This window comes from Eptesicus fuscus, chromosome 22, assembly GCF_027574615.1.
Source record: "Eptesicus fuscus isolate TK198812 chromosome 22, DD_ASM_mEF_20220401, whole genome shotgun sequence".
NCBI classification, from domain to species: domain Eukaryota; kingdom Metazoa; phylum Chordata; class Mammalia; order Chiroptera; family Vespertilionidae; genus Eptesicus; species Eptesicus fuscus.
In genome coordinates this window covers 15,529,418-15,545,384 of record NC_072494.1, presented here as the reverse complement: position 1 = coordinate 15,545,384, position 15,967 = coordinate 15,529,418, and the positions used below count along the sequence as shown (strand labels likewise).

General features: G+C 60.9%; 1 protein-coding gene across 1 annotated transcript; it reads left to right on the top strand.

Annotated features, from left to right (window-relative positions):
- Nucleotides 1–879: 879 nt before the first annotated feature.
- PBXIP1 (PBX homeobox interacting protein 1) lies at nt 880–10,592 on the top strand. The gene is made up of 11 exons (XM_008155888.3): nt 880–941; nt 3,537–3,614; nt 5,363–5,489; nt 5,744–5,808; nt 5,878–6,043; nt 7,271–7,507; nt 7,606–7,629; nt 7,902–7,984; nt 8,067–8,198; nt 8,749–9,968; nt 10,461–10,592. The coding sequence occupies exons 2-11, from the start codon at nt 3,564–3,566 to the stop codon at nt 10,537–10,539; spliced, it is 2,184 nt and encodes a 727-aa protein (XP_008154110.2). The 5' UTR covers nt 880–941; nt 3,537–3,563; the 3' UTR covers nt 10,540–10,592.
- The last annotated feature ends 5,375 nt before the right edge of the window (nt 10,593–15,967 follow it).

The window sequence follows — 15,967 nt, the reverse complement described above, 5'->3', positions numbered from 1 at the left end:
AAATCCAGACAAGGACTCCTTGCTGTTTATGTGCACAGAGGTTGGAATGAGCTATCGTCACCACTGGGAAGGGTACTTGGGCGGGGGGGTGTATGCCTTGAGGGGCCCAGGTGGTGGGAATGGCAGAAAGATCTGGTTCTGGGGAAGGAACCCTGGTTCAGCTGCCGAGCCTGAGCGGAGAGTCCTGTGTGCCCCACCCTACCCCTGCGTTCCCGCTAAGAGAAAGTTTCTTTTCTGAGCACATTCCTGGGCCGGGCCTCGAGCCAAGCGAGAGCATCGAGAGCATCGGCTCCTAGGCCTCAGGGAAACCAGTGCCTTCAGCGTTTCTGGGTTTAGCGCCCACCCTCCAACCCCCAGTTGCTTGGGTGAGGAGTGGAGTGTAGCATCCCGGGTGGGGAGAGGGGCTACGCCTGGCTCAGCAGATACTTTCGGGTGCTTTTCACACCCCTCCCCTTTCAGAGCAGCAGTGGTTTCCCTAAACCGCACTGGAGCCCAGGGGAGAGGGTGGCAGAGGGCTATTTCCAACCCGCGATCCGCCACTCCCCTCCCCCATCCTGCAGCTGCCTGTGTCTGTCCTGGGGCCAATCCGGTTTCTGTCCCCGTCTCCATTCTCCGGAGATGCCACCGTTTGCCTTTCAGTTTTGGGTCTTCCTCCTAATAACTAGGCACTGGGAAAGGAGGGGTGGTTGCCCAAAACTCAGGGTGCTGGGATTCCAGTCTCCCACCGGGAGGTAAGCCCAGCTTTCTGGGCCCTACAGGCCCCCTGTTGTCCCCCGCCTCCCGGCTCTCAACTCCAGCTCTTATTGGCCAAAAGTTTCCGCCCCCTCAGGGAAACTGACTCCCCATTGGCCAGTGCCTGGTCACATGACTCCTTTCTGGGTCTGGGAACCAGGCGAGGCCGCAACAAGTTCAGCTGAAGGCTGAAGTGACAGCTGGACCAGGTAATGCCCCAGCGGGGAGAGGGCCCGCCGGTCTGCTGTGGGACGCGGGGTAGCGGAGAGGAAGGGCGGGACTCCCAGGGGTGGGCTCCCCGGGGTCACAGAGCTGCTTGTCACTGCTGGACTGGGAGAAGGAAGACCATGGAGACCAGAACAGGAACTTGCTCCGGGTCCCCCAGCAAATACTTGGGGCCCTCGGTCCTTTGCTAGAGGTTTGGGGGAACAACTCTTAGAGGGGTTGAAATTCAGACCAGACTTCCCAGCTTTGTACAGAGCGGGAGAGCTCCCCCTTTAGCTGTCTTTTAGAAATAGCAGAGGTCTCTGTCAATCCTTAAAGGACCATTTTGTTGACTCCTGCCTGAATGAAAAGGGAGGGGGGAGAGGGGAAGGGGGTGATGGTGAGAAAGAGATCTGAAAACATCGAGGGGGAGGGTGGAGCTAGACCGCAGAAGGAACTTCCTAATAAGGCAGTGAGATGCTGGCGTGGGAGAACGGGGGAATCTTTTGGAATCTTGGGTGAAGCCAACCAAGAGAGATATCAGGGCTCAGAACCCCGAGTGCAGGGGTCCCGGAAAGGTCTCCTGTTGGAGTCTCAGAAGTGTTGGTCTTGTTGACCCAAATACCGTTGCTGGTTTCCATGAGACAGTGGGTCTGACATCACCCTGGTTGCCATGGTGCTTGGTTCTGGAGGACCTGGGCAGGCTGTACACAGCCAGGGATAAACAGGGACTTCAGCCCAAGCTGCTGCCACTTCCTTCCTGCCACCACCTGTTAGTCACACACACAGCAACTGGGGATGGGGGTGCTGACGACGGCGGAGGAGGGGCCTGAGGGCAGAAGGCTGACCGCAGTGGCTCTGTGGGTGCCTGTAGCAGCCGGTCAGGAGTGTCCTTTGGACTTGGTATCGTTGCAGCCATTCTCCTGTCTCCTGGTGGGATGGTTTGTGTGTCTGGGAGGCATCAGCGCTGGGAAGACATCTGTCCTGGGCTTGGCTCTTGAAGGGCCACGAGAGGTTGTTAGGGCGCTGTGCACCTTACACCTGCTCAGGTGGCAGGGGCAGCGGGTGGTTTCCCAAGGCAGGACTGCCATCCATCTTCCCCAGCCTCTCTTTCCTCCCCGGGGTTCCCTTACAGAGTCCTTTTCCACTTGCCACCCTTCTAGCCCCTCAGTAGGGCGTTGTTTATCCTCCTCTGAAGGGTCACAGGTCAAGACTGGGGAGCGGTCAGCCTTTCTCTTCCTTCACCTTCGTGCCACGTTCCAGTTGCAGCTGCCCAGCCTGTGGGGCGTTGGGTGAAGGGATAGGTCCCTCTCCTTTTACCCTGCTTTGCCTTAGGCTCTGGAAGCTGGGGGGACTTCCTGCTCCCACCCTGCTAAGTCAGAGAGATCAGCAGGGCCCGGCCCACAGCCCTGACTTTTGCAAACTGTAAAGTCTTTATACGCGAGAGTTGCCATGACGCCTTTTTCCCAGTCCCCTTCACGTTCCCTAAGAGGAAACTGGGGGTTACTAATAAGGGAACAGAATTTGGAATGGAGAGTGAGGATGGCAGAAGATTTACGGAAGGTACATCCAGGTGGATCTAAGCTATGCCAGTTAGTCTCAACCCTGCCTGCAGGTGAGAATCATCCGGGAGATTTTTAAAAAGGTCCATGTTGCCCTGGCCGGTGTGGCTCAGGTGGTTGCGCATCACTCCATGCACTGAGAGGTCGCTAGTTCGATTCCCAGTCAGGGTACATGCCGGGGTTGCCAGCTTGATCCCACAGTGGGTGTGCAGGAGGCAGCCGATGGAAGCTTCTCATTGTTTCTTTCTCTCTCTGCCATCAATAAAGAAAAAAAAAAAATATATATATATATATATATATAATTCCTGAACCTGACTCTATTATCAATTGAATCAGATCAAAATCTTAGGTGATTCCAGTGTGCGGCCAGTGTTTTTTTAATTTATTAATTTAAGAGAGAGAGAGAAACTTGGTTTGTTGTTCCATTTACTTATATATTCATTGCTTGCTTGTATGTGCCCTGACTGGGGATGGAACTCACGGCCTTGGTGTATCAGGATGATGCTCTAACCAGCCAAGCTACCCGGCCAGGGGTTCCCAACACCGGCCCGTGGTGGGTTGGTGGGTGAGTGGGAGTCTGTCGGGCTGAAGGAGGCTCTGGAGCTTCTCTTTCTGGCCCTGGGAGAAAAGGTAATGGCTGTGGGAGTCTGTGGGGTGAAGGAGGGCTGGTCTGCCTTCCTCACGCTTCTTAGCTGTTTGTTTGCCAGTCAGATCAGCCCCTTGCGGGCCTTCATCCGCCCTGACCGCCGCATGAGCGAGTCGGCTGGGCTATTCCCCAAAGTCTTCCCAGTCCTCTGCCTCACTGACCTTTCAAGGTCAGTTCAGTTTCCCAAGACCCTGTTGGTGCCTGGGAGAGGCAGGCTTCTCCGCGGCTGTCCTCGGGTTCTGATTTGCAAGGCAAATCCCGTCCAGAAGAGCTGGAACCAGGCTGGTTCTGGAAGCTGCTGCCCAGTCGTTAAACCTCGGAGCCCAGCCAAGGCTGCTCCCTCCATCCCGCCTCCCCTGAAGGGAGCAGGTTGCTGAGGCTCTTCTCTGCAGGTGACGGCCTCAAGGACCCCAGCGACGATGGCCTCCTGCCCAGATTCGGACAATAGCTGGGTGCTTGCCGGCTCAGAGGTAGGAAGAGCAGGCCTGGGAACCACATTGCGGGGGGTGGGGGAGAGGGCGGAGGGGCGCTGCGTTCCTGCAGGATCAGGCTGCTTTCTGGGTCTGTTCCTTCCTTGTCCTGATGGTCACCTGCACTACCTCCTGGGGCCTGGGAGAGGAACTGGTGGCTGGGGAAGGAAACCGGGCCCAGGGGTCAGGTGCTGGGACCTGGGCCATGCCCGGGAAGAGGGGTGGCGCCATGATGAGCTGTGAGAAGTCAGAAAGAGTGCTGGTGGGGAGACCCGCATGAGCCATTCTGGGGGAGACTGTGAGGAGGCCCCTGGATAAGGTTGCGACATAGGCCAGTGTTGGAGGGAGGTTAGGGGCAGAGCTGGGACCCCCCGGAAGAGAACCTGTGAAGGGCCTGGCTCGGGCATTCAGGCCTCGTTCTTACGGGAAGTCACCGAAGGGCTCCGAGTCCGAGTCCGAAGGAATCAGGGCACGCACTGCCGGGGCAGAGGGTGGAGCCACCGTGTGGCTGGGTAGCAATGGCGGGCGAGTGTTTGTAAGATCCTGCAGTCCAGGTAGTTGGTGGGGCAGGGACCCAGGGGACTCCTGTGCTCCTCAGCCGCTGAGAAGGATGAAGGGTCCCGCAGGTCGGAGGACTGAGGGGCCGGAGGAAGTGTGTAGAGGGATCCGAACCCCAGGGACTTGGTACGTTAGAGGCGCCAGGAGGAGAGAGGGCGAGGAGTCCCTGGGGGAGTCCACTGGGGGTGAGGAAGCCGCGCTCGGGTGGCGCTGGAGCAGGACACATGGCCAAGCTCGCCAGTGGAGAGGGCGGACACTCTGCTGTCACTCAGCCAGACTCCTGGGTGCCTTTGCTGACCGCTGGGCGTTTCACTGCGCTGTCCCCCCCCTGTAAAAGGGGGCTTGTGACTCTTGCCTTGTAGAGGTGGCCATGAGAAGAAAGTGATTTGAAAATTGCAAAGACACTAAGGCCAGGCATTGTAGCGGGAGGGATGGCGGGAGCCATGGATGGGGTACGCGGGCGATGGGCCCGCTGAGGAGGAGCGTGCAGAGAGAAGAGGCTGACAGCTCGGTGGGGGACAGACAGGCTGGGGTGGGTGGGGTGCTGGGAGAGGGGTGTGTGGGCGAGGAACCAAGGCCGGCAAAGCTGAGAAGATGGAAGTGAAGGGCGGCCTGTTGGGTGGGCAGCTGCAGGGAAGCCGCGGGGGCCGTGGCGGTGACCCGTAGGCACCCAGGGGACTGGGTTCTCTCGCTGTCCTCCTCCCACCTGCCAACCAGGAGCTGGTCCTTTGTGGGGAGGGAGGGAGGGGCTGGTGGCCCCGGCTCTGTTTAGCCAGCTTCCGGGTGGGGGCAGTTTGCACCGTGCCCAGTGCTTGGGTCCAGTGGTGCTTCTTCGTGTAACAGACACTGAGCCTCTGAACGTTCCTCTGGGCACAAGTGAGGCTAAGGAAGGGTACACACCACGCTGAGCTGTGATGCTGCAGCGCCAGCCGGCCCCTCCCCTCCCCTCCCCTCCCCTCCCCTTCCCTGCCACCTCCCCTCCCCTGCCGTCCCCTCCCCTCCCCTCCCTTCTTCCCTCCCTCCCCTCCCCTCAGACCAGCTGGTCACTCAATGTCTTCCATTCCTGTGACCTGTGGGTGGGGTCCCTGCGCAGTGCAGCTGGTCCCAGGGACCCTGGCGAGGGCCCCGTGCTCCGGGGTTTGTCCTGCTGTCCCTCCTCTCAGCACCTCCTGCTTTCGCTCCTCCCCCAGAGCCTGCCTGTGGAGACCCTGGGCCCAGGGTCCACGGTGGACCCAGACCCTCAGAGAGCTCCCCCGGCCCCTTGGAGCCCCTCCAAGGCAGATGGTGAAGAATTAGCTGGGACCTTGGATGGAGAAGGTACAAGGGCCTTGCTGAGGGTGGGGTGCAGCCGTCTCTCCTCCGTCTTCTAGGGTTCCCGTTTCACCAGGGAAAGGGAGACTGGTTAGTCTTAGTTCCCACGTTAGCCTCAGTGGACGATGTTCTTTCCCCCTCCATCCTGGCTCTTCCCTGCCTCTCCCAGCCCGGCTGGGGCCTGCAGGGGCCACGGGGCTGCCGAGGAGGTGTGGTTGAGAGGCTGTGGTGTTTCTCCGGGGCCTTTCCTTCCACTACAGAGACCCTCCCCGAGAGGGAAGGCTCCCAGTCCGGTCCCACGCCGCCAGAGGAAACGGAGGCCCAGGTGAGGCCCTCCACGGGGGAGGGAAGGAAGTGGGAGGAGCGGGAGATGCTCACGCTGTGTCTCCATCAGGGCGTCCCGGAAGGCGATGGTCGTGATACGGAGCTCCCTGGCTCCGGAGACACAGTGGTCCCGGGAGACGTGGAGGAGACCCCCGTGGGGGCAGACCTGGGACCCGACGCACAGGACCCGGAGGATCAGAGCTTCCCACAGAGCCTGCCCTCATCCCCCAGTGCAGGTGCGGTCCTCCTCGTCTCCCTTCGGCACTAGAAGGCGTGGTTGTGGGAGTAGCCATCACTCCTGAGCATCGCTCTGGTCCAGGCCGTAGGACTCGGTAGCTTGGCGCCTCCTTAAATTATATCAGTGAGTCCGCAGCACCACCCCTGAGGCTCAGAGAGGTTAAGTGACGTGGCCAAGGTCACACAGCTGATAAGTGGCAGGGCTGAGATCTGGTTGACTCTTTCCGCTCTGCCACTGGGCCTCCTCTTTTCTTGCCTCTGGATTCAGCTCATCCCCTGCGTCCCTTCCATGAGTTAGCTCTTTGCTTGTGGGTGGCTCATGGCCTGTGTAAGAGGCAGACTAGACTGAGCCCAGGTGAAGGTCAGACCGATGAGGGGTACAAAAGGAGCTATTATTAAGCTGCTGTCACAGGAGGAGGAAGGCGGTTCAGTCGGGACAGGCTGAGGGGAAAGAGAAGCAGGTATCGTTGGGGAAAGGTTGACATGGGAGGTGACAACTGAGTGGAGCCTGGAACAAAAAGTAGGCTTTTGGTAGGTAGGGTAGGAGGAGGAGAACATTCCAGGCCAAGGCTGCAGCCTCAGCAGAGGGCTGGGGGCCACCCGTCCTGTACTGAGGAGGCTGCATCAGGGTATGCGGCAGAGGAGCGTGTGAGTCCATCTCTGTTGAAGGTGACAGGGTGGAGGGAGAGGCCAGGGCCTCGGCCATTGAGGAGGTTCCTGAACCAAGGCAGATGCAGGCGTGTGATGTGAAGATGTCGGCGTGTCGAACTGTCTGGGTGGGAGGTGAAGGTGGAGCTCCAGGGTAAGCCCGGGCGGGCGCTACAGATTCATCTGCTCTGGGGGGCCGTCAGCGTGTGGGGGAGACCCTGGGTGACTGTGCACAGCGAGGAGAGCCGAGAGCAGAGCGGGTGTCAGGAGAGCCGGAGGGACTGAGCAGATGGGGGCCATTGGGACTGGCCTGGGCGGGTGGGGATGGCTGTGGGCTGAACTGAGGCACATGCGGGAGGACAGTGCTTTTCGGATGGAGCTGCTCGTGTAGTTGGCAGACCGAAGGCCTGGTCTCCCACCTCCTGACTGGGCGGGGCTGCCATCGATGCCAGGCAGACGTGGGCAGGGTCTCCACGTGCCCATCTGTGTGTCAGGGCTCATGGCCTCCCGTGCCCTCCTTCACGTCCCCTCTCCCTGTGTCCCGCCCCTCCCTGCCTTGTCCCCATCCCTTCCTCCAGCGTGGACCAGGGAGGCGGCCCGCTGCACCAGCAGCGAGGAGGACACCGACGCGGACGTGGAGGGTCTGCGGCGCCGGCGGCGCGGTTGGGAGCCCAGCGCTCCTCAGCCTGTGGGGCCCCCGCGTGTGGAGGCCCCGGCCGAAGGCGAGGGTGTAAGCGGGGAGCCGGGCATCTCCCTCAACATGTGCCTCCTCGGGGCCCTGGTTCTGCTGGGCCTGGGGATCCTCCTCTTCTCAGGTGAGGGGTGCCTCCCCCGGGGCCCTGCTGTCCTCCTGCCCTTCCCCTCAGCCACCCCTCCTCTGAGGCCTCACCAGCTGCTCTGTCTCCATTCCCAGGGGGCCTCTCGGAGTCTGAGAATGGTGAGTGGGGAGGGCCTGGCTGGTTCGGTCTGTCCCCTCCCAGCCCCGAGGGAGGCCGATGGGGCGGCTCTTTGGGTCAGAAGTAGGGGTCAGAAGAAGGAGGGGGCTGGACGTTGATTGCTCAGCTATGCCTCCTCAGCTGTTCAGAGTCAGCCATGGCCCTTGACCTGGCTGGCCCGCAGGCATGGGTGGGTCCAGGGCAGGAGGTGGTTGTGTGTGGGAGGCGTGCCCTCTGCGCCCTGGGGCCAGTCTCAGGACTTGCTGTCCCTCAGGGGCCCTGGAGGAAGTGGAAATGCAGGTCTTTCCAGATGCCACTGTGGACCACGAGATGGCGGATGCTGTGGGGGATGGGCAGGTACGTGACTGTCCATCGTGTGTGGGCCTGTGGGGGTTCCGGGCTGTGGGGCAGGGTGGCTCACCGGCTCCTGTGCCCTCAGGATGGGCGAAGGCAGCAGCTGCAGGCCTCAGCGCCCCCTGACAGTGTTCCCAGCCTGCAGAACATGGCCCTCCTGCTGGATAAGCTGGCCAAGGAGAACCAGGACATCCGGCTGCTGCAGGCCCAGCTGCAGGTGGGCACATGTAGGAAGGAGTGGGCGAGGCCAGCCCTCCCAGGCCAGGTGTCTGTCCTGGTGTCCTCCCCCACACGAAATGTCCTCTGTTTACCCTTACACCTGGACCCGCTCCCTTTCCCACGGCAGCAGGCCACCTGCCCGGTTCTCTGAGGTCCCTCATGCTCAAGTTTAGGCCAGGGCCGGCCTACCCGTGTCCTGTGATACGCCGCCTCCGATGATTGCTATGCTCTGCCTGGAGATTGTGTGGAGAAGGATTTAAGAACAGGCCAGGGGCAGTGAAAGCCACATGTTGGCTCTCCTGGGGTGACTGGGAGCAGTGTGTGCTTCTATAAGGATGTAGACGCTCAGGCCTGTGCTGGGATTTGGGGACTCCAAGGTCTAGGGCAGGTGGCGAATGGGGAGGAGGACTAGGACCAAATCCTCGGAGTGTCCCAGGCCATAAAAGGGTCATCCGCCCACTAGACTGGAATAGAATTCGGGTGGAAGCCTCTAGGCCCATCCTGAAAAGACCCTCGTGTGGTGCCCTCCCTCTCTGTACCCATTCCAGGCCCAGAAGGAAGAGCTTCAGAGCCTGATGCAGCGGCCCAAAGTGCTGGAAGCGGAGAATGCCCAGCTCCGAGGGGCCCTGCAGCACGGCGAGGCCTCGCAGAGGGCCCTGGAGTCAGAGCTGCAGCAGCTGCGGGCCCGCCTCCAGGGCCTGGAGGCCGCCTGCCTCCGGGGAACCGACGGGGTGTGCCTCAGCTGGGGCAGAGGCCCACAGGGTGGCCAGGTCCCCGAGGAGCCAGGCCCTCAGGGGCAGGAGCCGGGCACTGGCTTCCTAGAGCAGAAGGAACGGCTAGAGGCCGAGGCCCAGGCATTGAGGCAGGAGCTGGAGAGGCAGCAGCGGCTCCTGGGGTCTGTGCAGCGGGAGCTGGAGCAGAGCTTGAGGGAGGCAGGCCAAGGGGACCCGGCTCATGCTGGCCTCGCCGAGCTGGGCCACAGGCTGGCTCAGAAGCTGCAAGGCCTGGGGAACTGGGGCCAGCACCCGAGGGTCCCTGGCAATGCCTCAGGAGCCGGGAGTCAGGAGCCACTCCAGGGTCCCAGAGCGCGGGGTGGAAAGGAAAAGTGGCGGGGTGGGCATGGGGACCGGCAGGCTGAGCACTGGAAGCACAGGAAGGAGGAGTCGGGCTGGGAATGGAAGAAGAGCTGGGGGGGCAAGGAGGACAGGGAGCCGGCCGGGCGGTGGAAGGAGGGCAAGCCAAGAGCGGAGGAGCGGGGCAAGGATGGTAAGCGGCAGGGCCCCAAGGAGCCCCCCAGGAAAACCGGGAGCCCCCACTCCCCTGGAGAAAGGCAGAAGCACCCTCAGTGGAAGGAGGGGGCTAAAGACCAGCATGACCCTCTGCCAGCCTGGGCAGAGCTATCGAGGCACAAGTACCGGGCGCCCCAGGGCTGCTCGGGCGTGCACGAGTGTGCCCGGCAGGAGGGCCTGGCCTTTGGCGTGGAGCTGGCCCCGGTGCGGCAGCAGGAGCTGGCCTCTCTGCTGAGGACCTACCTGGCGCGGCTGCCCTGGGCTGGGCAGCTGACCAAGGAGCTGCCCCTCTCGCCTGCTTACTTCGGTGAGGATGGCTTCTTCCGCCATGACCGCCTGCGCTTTCGGGACTTTGTGGATGCCTTGGAGGACAGCCTGGAGGAGGTGGCAGTGAGACAGACCGGTGATGACGACGAGGTGGATGACTTTGAGGACTTCATCTTCAGCCACTTCTTTGGGGACAAAGCACTGAGGAAGAGGTGGGCAGCTGTGGGGGTGTTGGGTGAGGTGGGACAGAGGAGAAGGGGCGAGGGGGTATGTGTGTGAAGGAGTAAGGGTCCTGAGTCCAGGGTGTTCCAGTTTGAGTCCTCATCTCCACTTGGAGTCCTCCCTCTCTCCCCCTCCCCACCGGCTTCTTTTACGAAGGCATTCAGAGTCTTCCTTGGCGGGCAGGACGCTGCCCACGCACCAAAGGGATTCCCCGTTGGGCTGGGGATTCTCATCCCCAGTTGTCCTGTCCTACCTACTTGCCTGGCTCGGGGTGAGGGAGGGAGATTGCTCCCTCCTTCCTGCCTCCCCAACCGGGGCCTTCATCCTGGAGACCAGGTCTGGCCCCCAGTATGATTGGTGGTGGCTGCCTGTGTTGGCTGCCTTAGGCGGAAGGGGGTCCCCCTTCTCCTCAGGGGACCCCTTCTCATCACCTGGCCTTGTCCTCTAACGGCCTCCTCCTGCCCTGCCCCCTCTCCCCTCAGGTCGGGGAAGAAAGACAAGCCCTCCCGGAGCCCCAGGCCCATGGGGCCCAGGGAGGAGCACAGCCACCGCAGAGGCTGAGGCTGCTGCTGGCGACGCCCGCCTGCCTGCCCGCCCGACTGCCCCGGATGGAAACCGCCTGGAAACCGCCGTCCCTGGCTCCCTGGGTGTCCTAGGACGTCCTTCCCGGAGGAGAGACGTCACCCAGCCCTGCACTGATGCCACTTTGCTAGGAAAAGGCCTTAGCTGGGCTGCCTTGCTATCTATGCAAACGTACACAAATGCTCAGGGCCCGGCCACGACCCCTGGCAGTCTGGTTGTGCCCGGCAAATGTGAAGGGGGGTGGGGGGGAAGCCTGGTTTGGGGGGTTGGGTGGGGCGGGGTGGTGGGGTGGCATTCTGACTCTGAAGCCGAAGAGCTTTCCTCCTCTCGTACGTGTGCTGCTCCCGAGCGGGCCTGCGTGCCACCCCTGACCGCACCCCCTGGGGTGGGAGGGTGGCCGGCTGGAGGCCCACTAGCCGGGCTCTCCCAGGGGTTTTGGTAAATCCGGAAGCAGCCATCCCCAGAGGGTGAAGCCCGCTTTCTACCCAGCTTCCCACACGGCCTCGCTCCCCCACTGGAACTGTAGACTCCGATCACAATAAAGAGCTGTTGGAGCCTGGCGGCGTGGCTCGGTGGTTGAGTGCTGACCTATGACCCAGGAAGTCACGGTTCGAGTCCGGTCAGGGCACGTGCCAGTAGGGGGCGTGGAGGAGGCAGCCGATCAGTGATTCTGTCTCATCACTGATGTTTCTATCTCTCTCCCTTTCCCTTCCTCTCTCTGAAATCAATAATTAAAAAAAAAAAAAAAGAAATTGCTGTTGGAGCCCTGGCTGGTGTGGCTCAGTTGTTTGAGCATCGTCCAGTGCACCAAAAGGTGCTGTTTCGATTCTGGGGTTCGATTCCAGTCAGGGCACATGCCCGGGTTTCAGGCTCAATCTCTAGTCTCCCTCTCTGAAAATCAACAAAAAAAACCCCAAAAACAAACAAAGAGCTGTTGGAGCCGTGCCATTGGAGGGGGCTCTGTCACTTGGGTGGTTTCTAAGTGCAGGGACACATGCTCCCATACACTCCTCCCTCCCCCCCCGCCCCCCCAGCAACTTCAGGCCCTCCGGGCTGGAGCACCCCATCGGCTTACAGCCGCCCTGCCCGCACCCTGGGAGATGGGAAAAATGAGCGTGGGTTCAAATCCAGGCTGAGTGAGCTTGGGCAAGTTAACACGTTAAGCGCCCAGCCTGTTTCGCCTTCGGGACGGGAAGTAGAGTGTCAGTCACCGCTGACTGACAGGGCGCTTACCGTGTTCGTCTCCAGGAGCCTGTGTTTCTTATCCCCATTAACGGGGTTTGGGGGGCCGGGGGGGGGGGGGGAGACTAAATAAAGCAATGGAAGCAAAATGCCCAGCATTCGGCACTCAAAAGTTATTTCAAGCCGAGACCGGTTTGGCTCAGTGGATAGAGCGTCGGCCTGCGGACTGAAGGGTCCCGGGTTCGATTCCGGTGGAGGGCATGTACCTTGGTTGCGGGCAGCTGATCGATGTTTCTCTCTCAGGGATGTTTCTGGCTATCTGTCCCTCTCTCTTCCTCTCTGTAAAAAATCAATTAAAAAAAAAAGTTATTTCAAGCTAACGTACATACAGGTATAACCCATGGACACAAACAACAGTGTGGTGATGGCCAGAGGGAAGGAGGGGGGCTAGGCCAAGGGGGGGGTAGGGGGGAGAATGGAGACATCTATTATCTGTAATAGTGTCAACAATAATAATAAAGTTTTTCATTCCCCTTTTAAAAAAAATGTTTTTACTGCTTTTTTTAGAGAGGAAGGGAGAGGAGAGATAGAAACATTGATCGATGTGTCATCCATCAGCTGCCTCCTGTACGCCCCCTACTGGGATCAAGCATCCAACCTGGGCATGAGCCCCGACCGGGAGTCGAACCCAGGACCTCTTGGTCTATGGGACCACACTCAGTCCACTGAGCCACACCAGCTGGGCTCATTCCCTTTGGAGGGAGGAAAGGACCCCTCCCCCCCAAAGCAGGCTTCTGGGTTGGGGAGGTGAGGGAGCCACTAGGTGGCGCCCCGGCTCCACATTTGCCCCAGACCTGGCTCCAGGACTGCTTATGAGAGTGAGTACCCCAACTCCAGGATCCACCCCACTGACCCGGGCCTGCTCACTGGCTCTCCCAGGAAGACCCCGTTCCCTTAGGCTGTGCTTTAGGAAGTCCATCCTGAGGGGGTTTCTTGATACCCTGGGAATCCCCTAGGGGGCAGGATGAGGTGTGACTTCAGGCCGGTGAGGATGTTAGTAAAGGGGAGAGGGCTGCGGCCCCCGAAGGGGCTGCAATGGATCGCCAGCGCTGACGTAACCCTGTGTGGCATCGTGATGTGCCACTCACTGTAAGGGGCCGAGTGTCAGCTCCCTGAACTCAGCTGTGGGGTCCGGTGGGGCAGGGCTGGCTGAAGATGGAGCAGGGACCCCACATTCAACACGTGTTTACAAAGCCTGTTGTGCACTTGCTTTCTGCAGCAAGAGGGACTGCAGCGAGACCGGAGGGAGACTCCCCTCCCAGGCAGAGCCAGTGAGGGGCTGAGGGGCTCTGGAGAGGGGTGGGGAAGGAGCAAGCACAGGGGTGGAGGGCCAGGGTCTGGGGTTGGCATCCCACCTCCGTGGACCACTGTCCCTCCCGAGGAAGCCACCCCGCCCTGTTCGCCGTGCTCAGCGTGTACGCGGACGGGGTTTCCAGGAGAGGGGTTCAGCTAGAAGGCAGGTGGGATGCTGTGTCTTGGGGAGGAGGGGGCGCTGGGTTAGGGGAGGGACACACCTGGCCTCCCTGGGTTCCCAGAGGGCGCTGGTTTGGGGCTTCTCAGTTTCATTTCTGGGGCCCATTGCCTTCGTTTGCATAACGGACTCTCGGGGAGGCTAGGAAGTTCCCCGAGCACCCCCTCTTCCTTTCCCACTCAGGAAGTAGCTGTGCTGAGATGGAGGTTTCTGAAAGGGCTGAATCAGAGAGGGGAAGAGCCGGGAAACCTGGGGTCTGGTGGGGAGGGCCAGGACACGGGGGACACGGGCCGCGCTGATGACCCCTCTCTGGGCGCCCTGGCAGGTACCCTCACGCCCAGCGCAGGTCATTTGGCCCCTCTCTCCATCACACCCACTCACCCACCTTAGCACGGGGCCCAGGCCCCAGACCACGGGGTGCTGGTGATGACGGGCGCTGGGTGGAGATGCGCCAGGGGAGGCTGGAACTGGGCAGCGGGCTTCTCCCCCCCCCCCCCCCCCCCACCACACACACACACACACACACACACACACACACACACAGGGCGTGGGGACAGCTGTTGGCTGGGCTGGGGGCAGGAAGCCTGTGGGGAGGCTGCTCTGGGCCCGTCCAGCCTCAGCTCTCCGTATGCTGAGCACGTGGCCCTTTCCTCTGGGGAATCCCCCATCGAAGAGCAAAGCTCCCGTGCCTCTGGGGAATCCCTGGAGTAGGGGTGGCCCTCTCGTGCCTTCACCTCTCAAATGGAAAAACTCTGCTTCCTTCGGCCAGTTCCCAACACCCTTTTCCCTGCCGTCGCCCACGTTGCCCTCCCCCCCTCATTCTTTAGCTGTACCCCCTTTTCTCAGCTCCTCTAGCCGTCCTTCCCATTGCCCTCAGCTCAGCCTCCTCACCACCCCCCCTCCAGCCCTTAGCTCCCCAGGCTCCCCGGCTCCCCATCTCCCAGTCCTCCAGGCCCCAGCCTTTGCCCACTGCTTCCATTCCCACCCACCCCGGGGTGACAAGGGTTGGGGTGGTGGGTCACCTTCAGGCTCGTTCCACTCCCGTAAGTTCCTTCAGGGTCAGAGACATGTGTTCCTTTGAGAACTGCTCCCCGGCCAAGGACAGACGCCGGGCTGTCTGGCTGTTGCCAGGGGGACCTCCCAAGGCCACCCTGAGGCAAGGACACCTCCTCATTCTGTCTTGTTCTGGGACAGATGTTCCCGATCCCTTCACACTGCGCATGCTCACAGCGGGTCTAGCAGGGGCACCGCAGGGTGGCGGTGGGGGTGTTACTGTCCTAAATCCAGACAACAGGTCCCTCCCCGCCCATGAGCCACAGAAGCCCCTTGTCACCGGTTCTTGTTGCGTGTCTGAGCTCCCGATCCCGCCCCTGTGGGCGCTCTGCCTTCAGGTTGCTGCCCGTCTCTTGGGCCGTCCTTGGCTTCTAGAATAGGCCCTGCCCGTTCGGACAAAAATGGGCGGGCCCCTTTCACACTCACCTGCTCTTTAATCTTAACCTGGGCCAGAGGGAGGCCCAGCCCAGCTCTCTTTTAACTAGACCCGTGGTCGGCAAACCGCGGCTCGCGAGCCACAGGCGGCTCTTTGGCCCCTTGAGTGTGGCTCTTCCACAAAATACCACGGCCTGGGCGAGTCTATTTCGAAGAAGTGGCGTTAGAAGAAGTTTAAGTTTAAAAAATTTGGCTCTCAAAAGAAATCTCAATCGTTGTGCTGTTGGTATTTGGCTCTGTTGACCAATGAGTTTGCCGACCACGGACTAGGCCTTTGGCCCCGGCAGGCGTTGAGATCAGAAAACCCAGCCTCGGGGCCTCCACCAGTGCCTGCCTAGGGCGTTGGGCAAGAGGCCCCGCCTCGCCGTCTCGTCATTGAGGTGGAGACCGAGGATAGCCCCTCCGAGGCGGCTGTGAGGATGCAGGAAGTCACTAGAAGATACATGGAGAGGTGTCCCCCACTGTGGCGTGCTGTGAGAAACAGCAGCTGTTTTCACGTGATTAAGCTCCGAGGGGAAGCCGGGCCTCTGGAGCTACTGATGTGGGAGGAGAGTGTTGGTTTCCAAACCTGTGGCAGGAGTTGGCAGGGAAAAGGTAGGAACCAGCATGCAAGTCCCCACACGAGGTGCTGTGGGGACCCCAACCCCCGAGGCTGACCGGAGTCGTTGAACACAAAGCGGCGTTTTAAAAGCGCTCTCTGAACGGTGCCAGGGCGGAGTCAGCGGAGGCAGTCAGGCGATAGGCAGAGATGGCCTTTGAGTTGGGCCTTAGAGGGTGATAGGGTTTGTGACGGAGGAGGGGGCTTCAGACGGGGCAGAGGTGTGGCCAGAGGGTTAAGCTCTTGTGCCGGAGGGAGCAGATTCTCCCACGGGACTGCCTGCATTTCTAAGGGGGCGTTTTATTGTAGGAAACGGGGAGGGCGCCGCGGAAGGCGTTGGAGGGCCGTGGGGACAGTGTGTGAAGGAAGGTCCACGCGGTGCCGTGCGGATGGTGGTCGGAAGGATGGACTGGACAGATGAGAACTGCAGGTGGTTAGGGAGGTGTCAGCCAGCAGCCCAGGAGGGAGGTCACAGGCCTGTTCATCTGCTTACTTATTTTGAATGGAGAGCACGGGTATGGAAGCTGGAACCGTGAAACAGGAAGTGCTTCGGGTAGTTTAAGAGGCCAAAGGAGAGCGCCTGGGCGGGCTGCTCTGGCTCTCCGGGA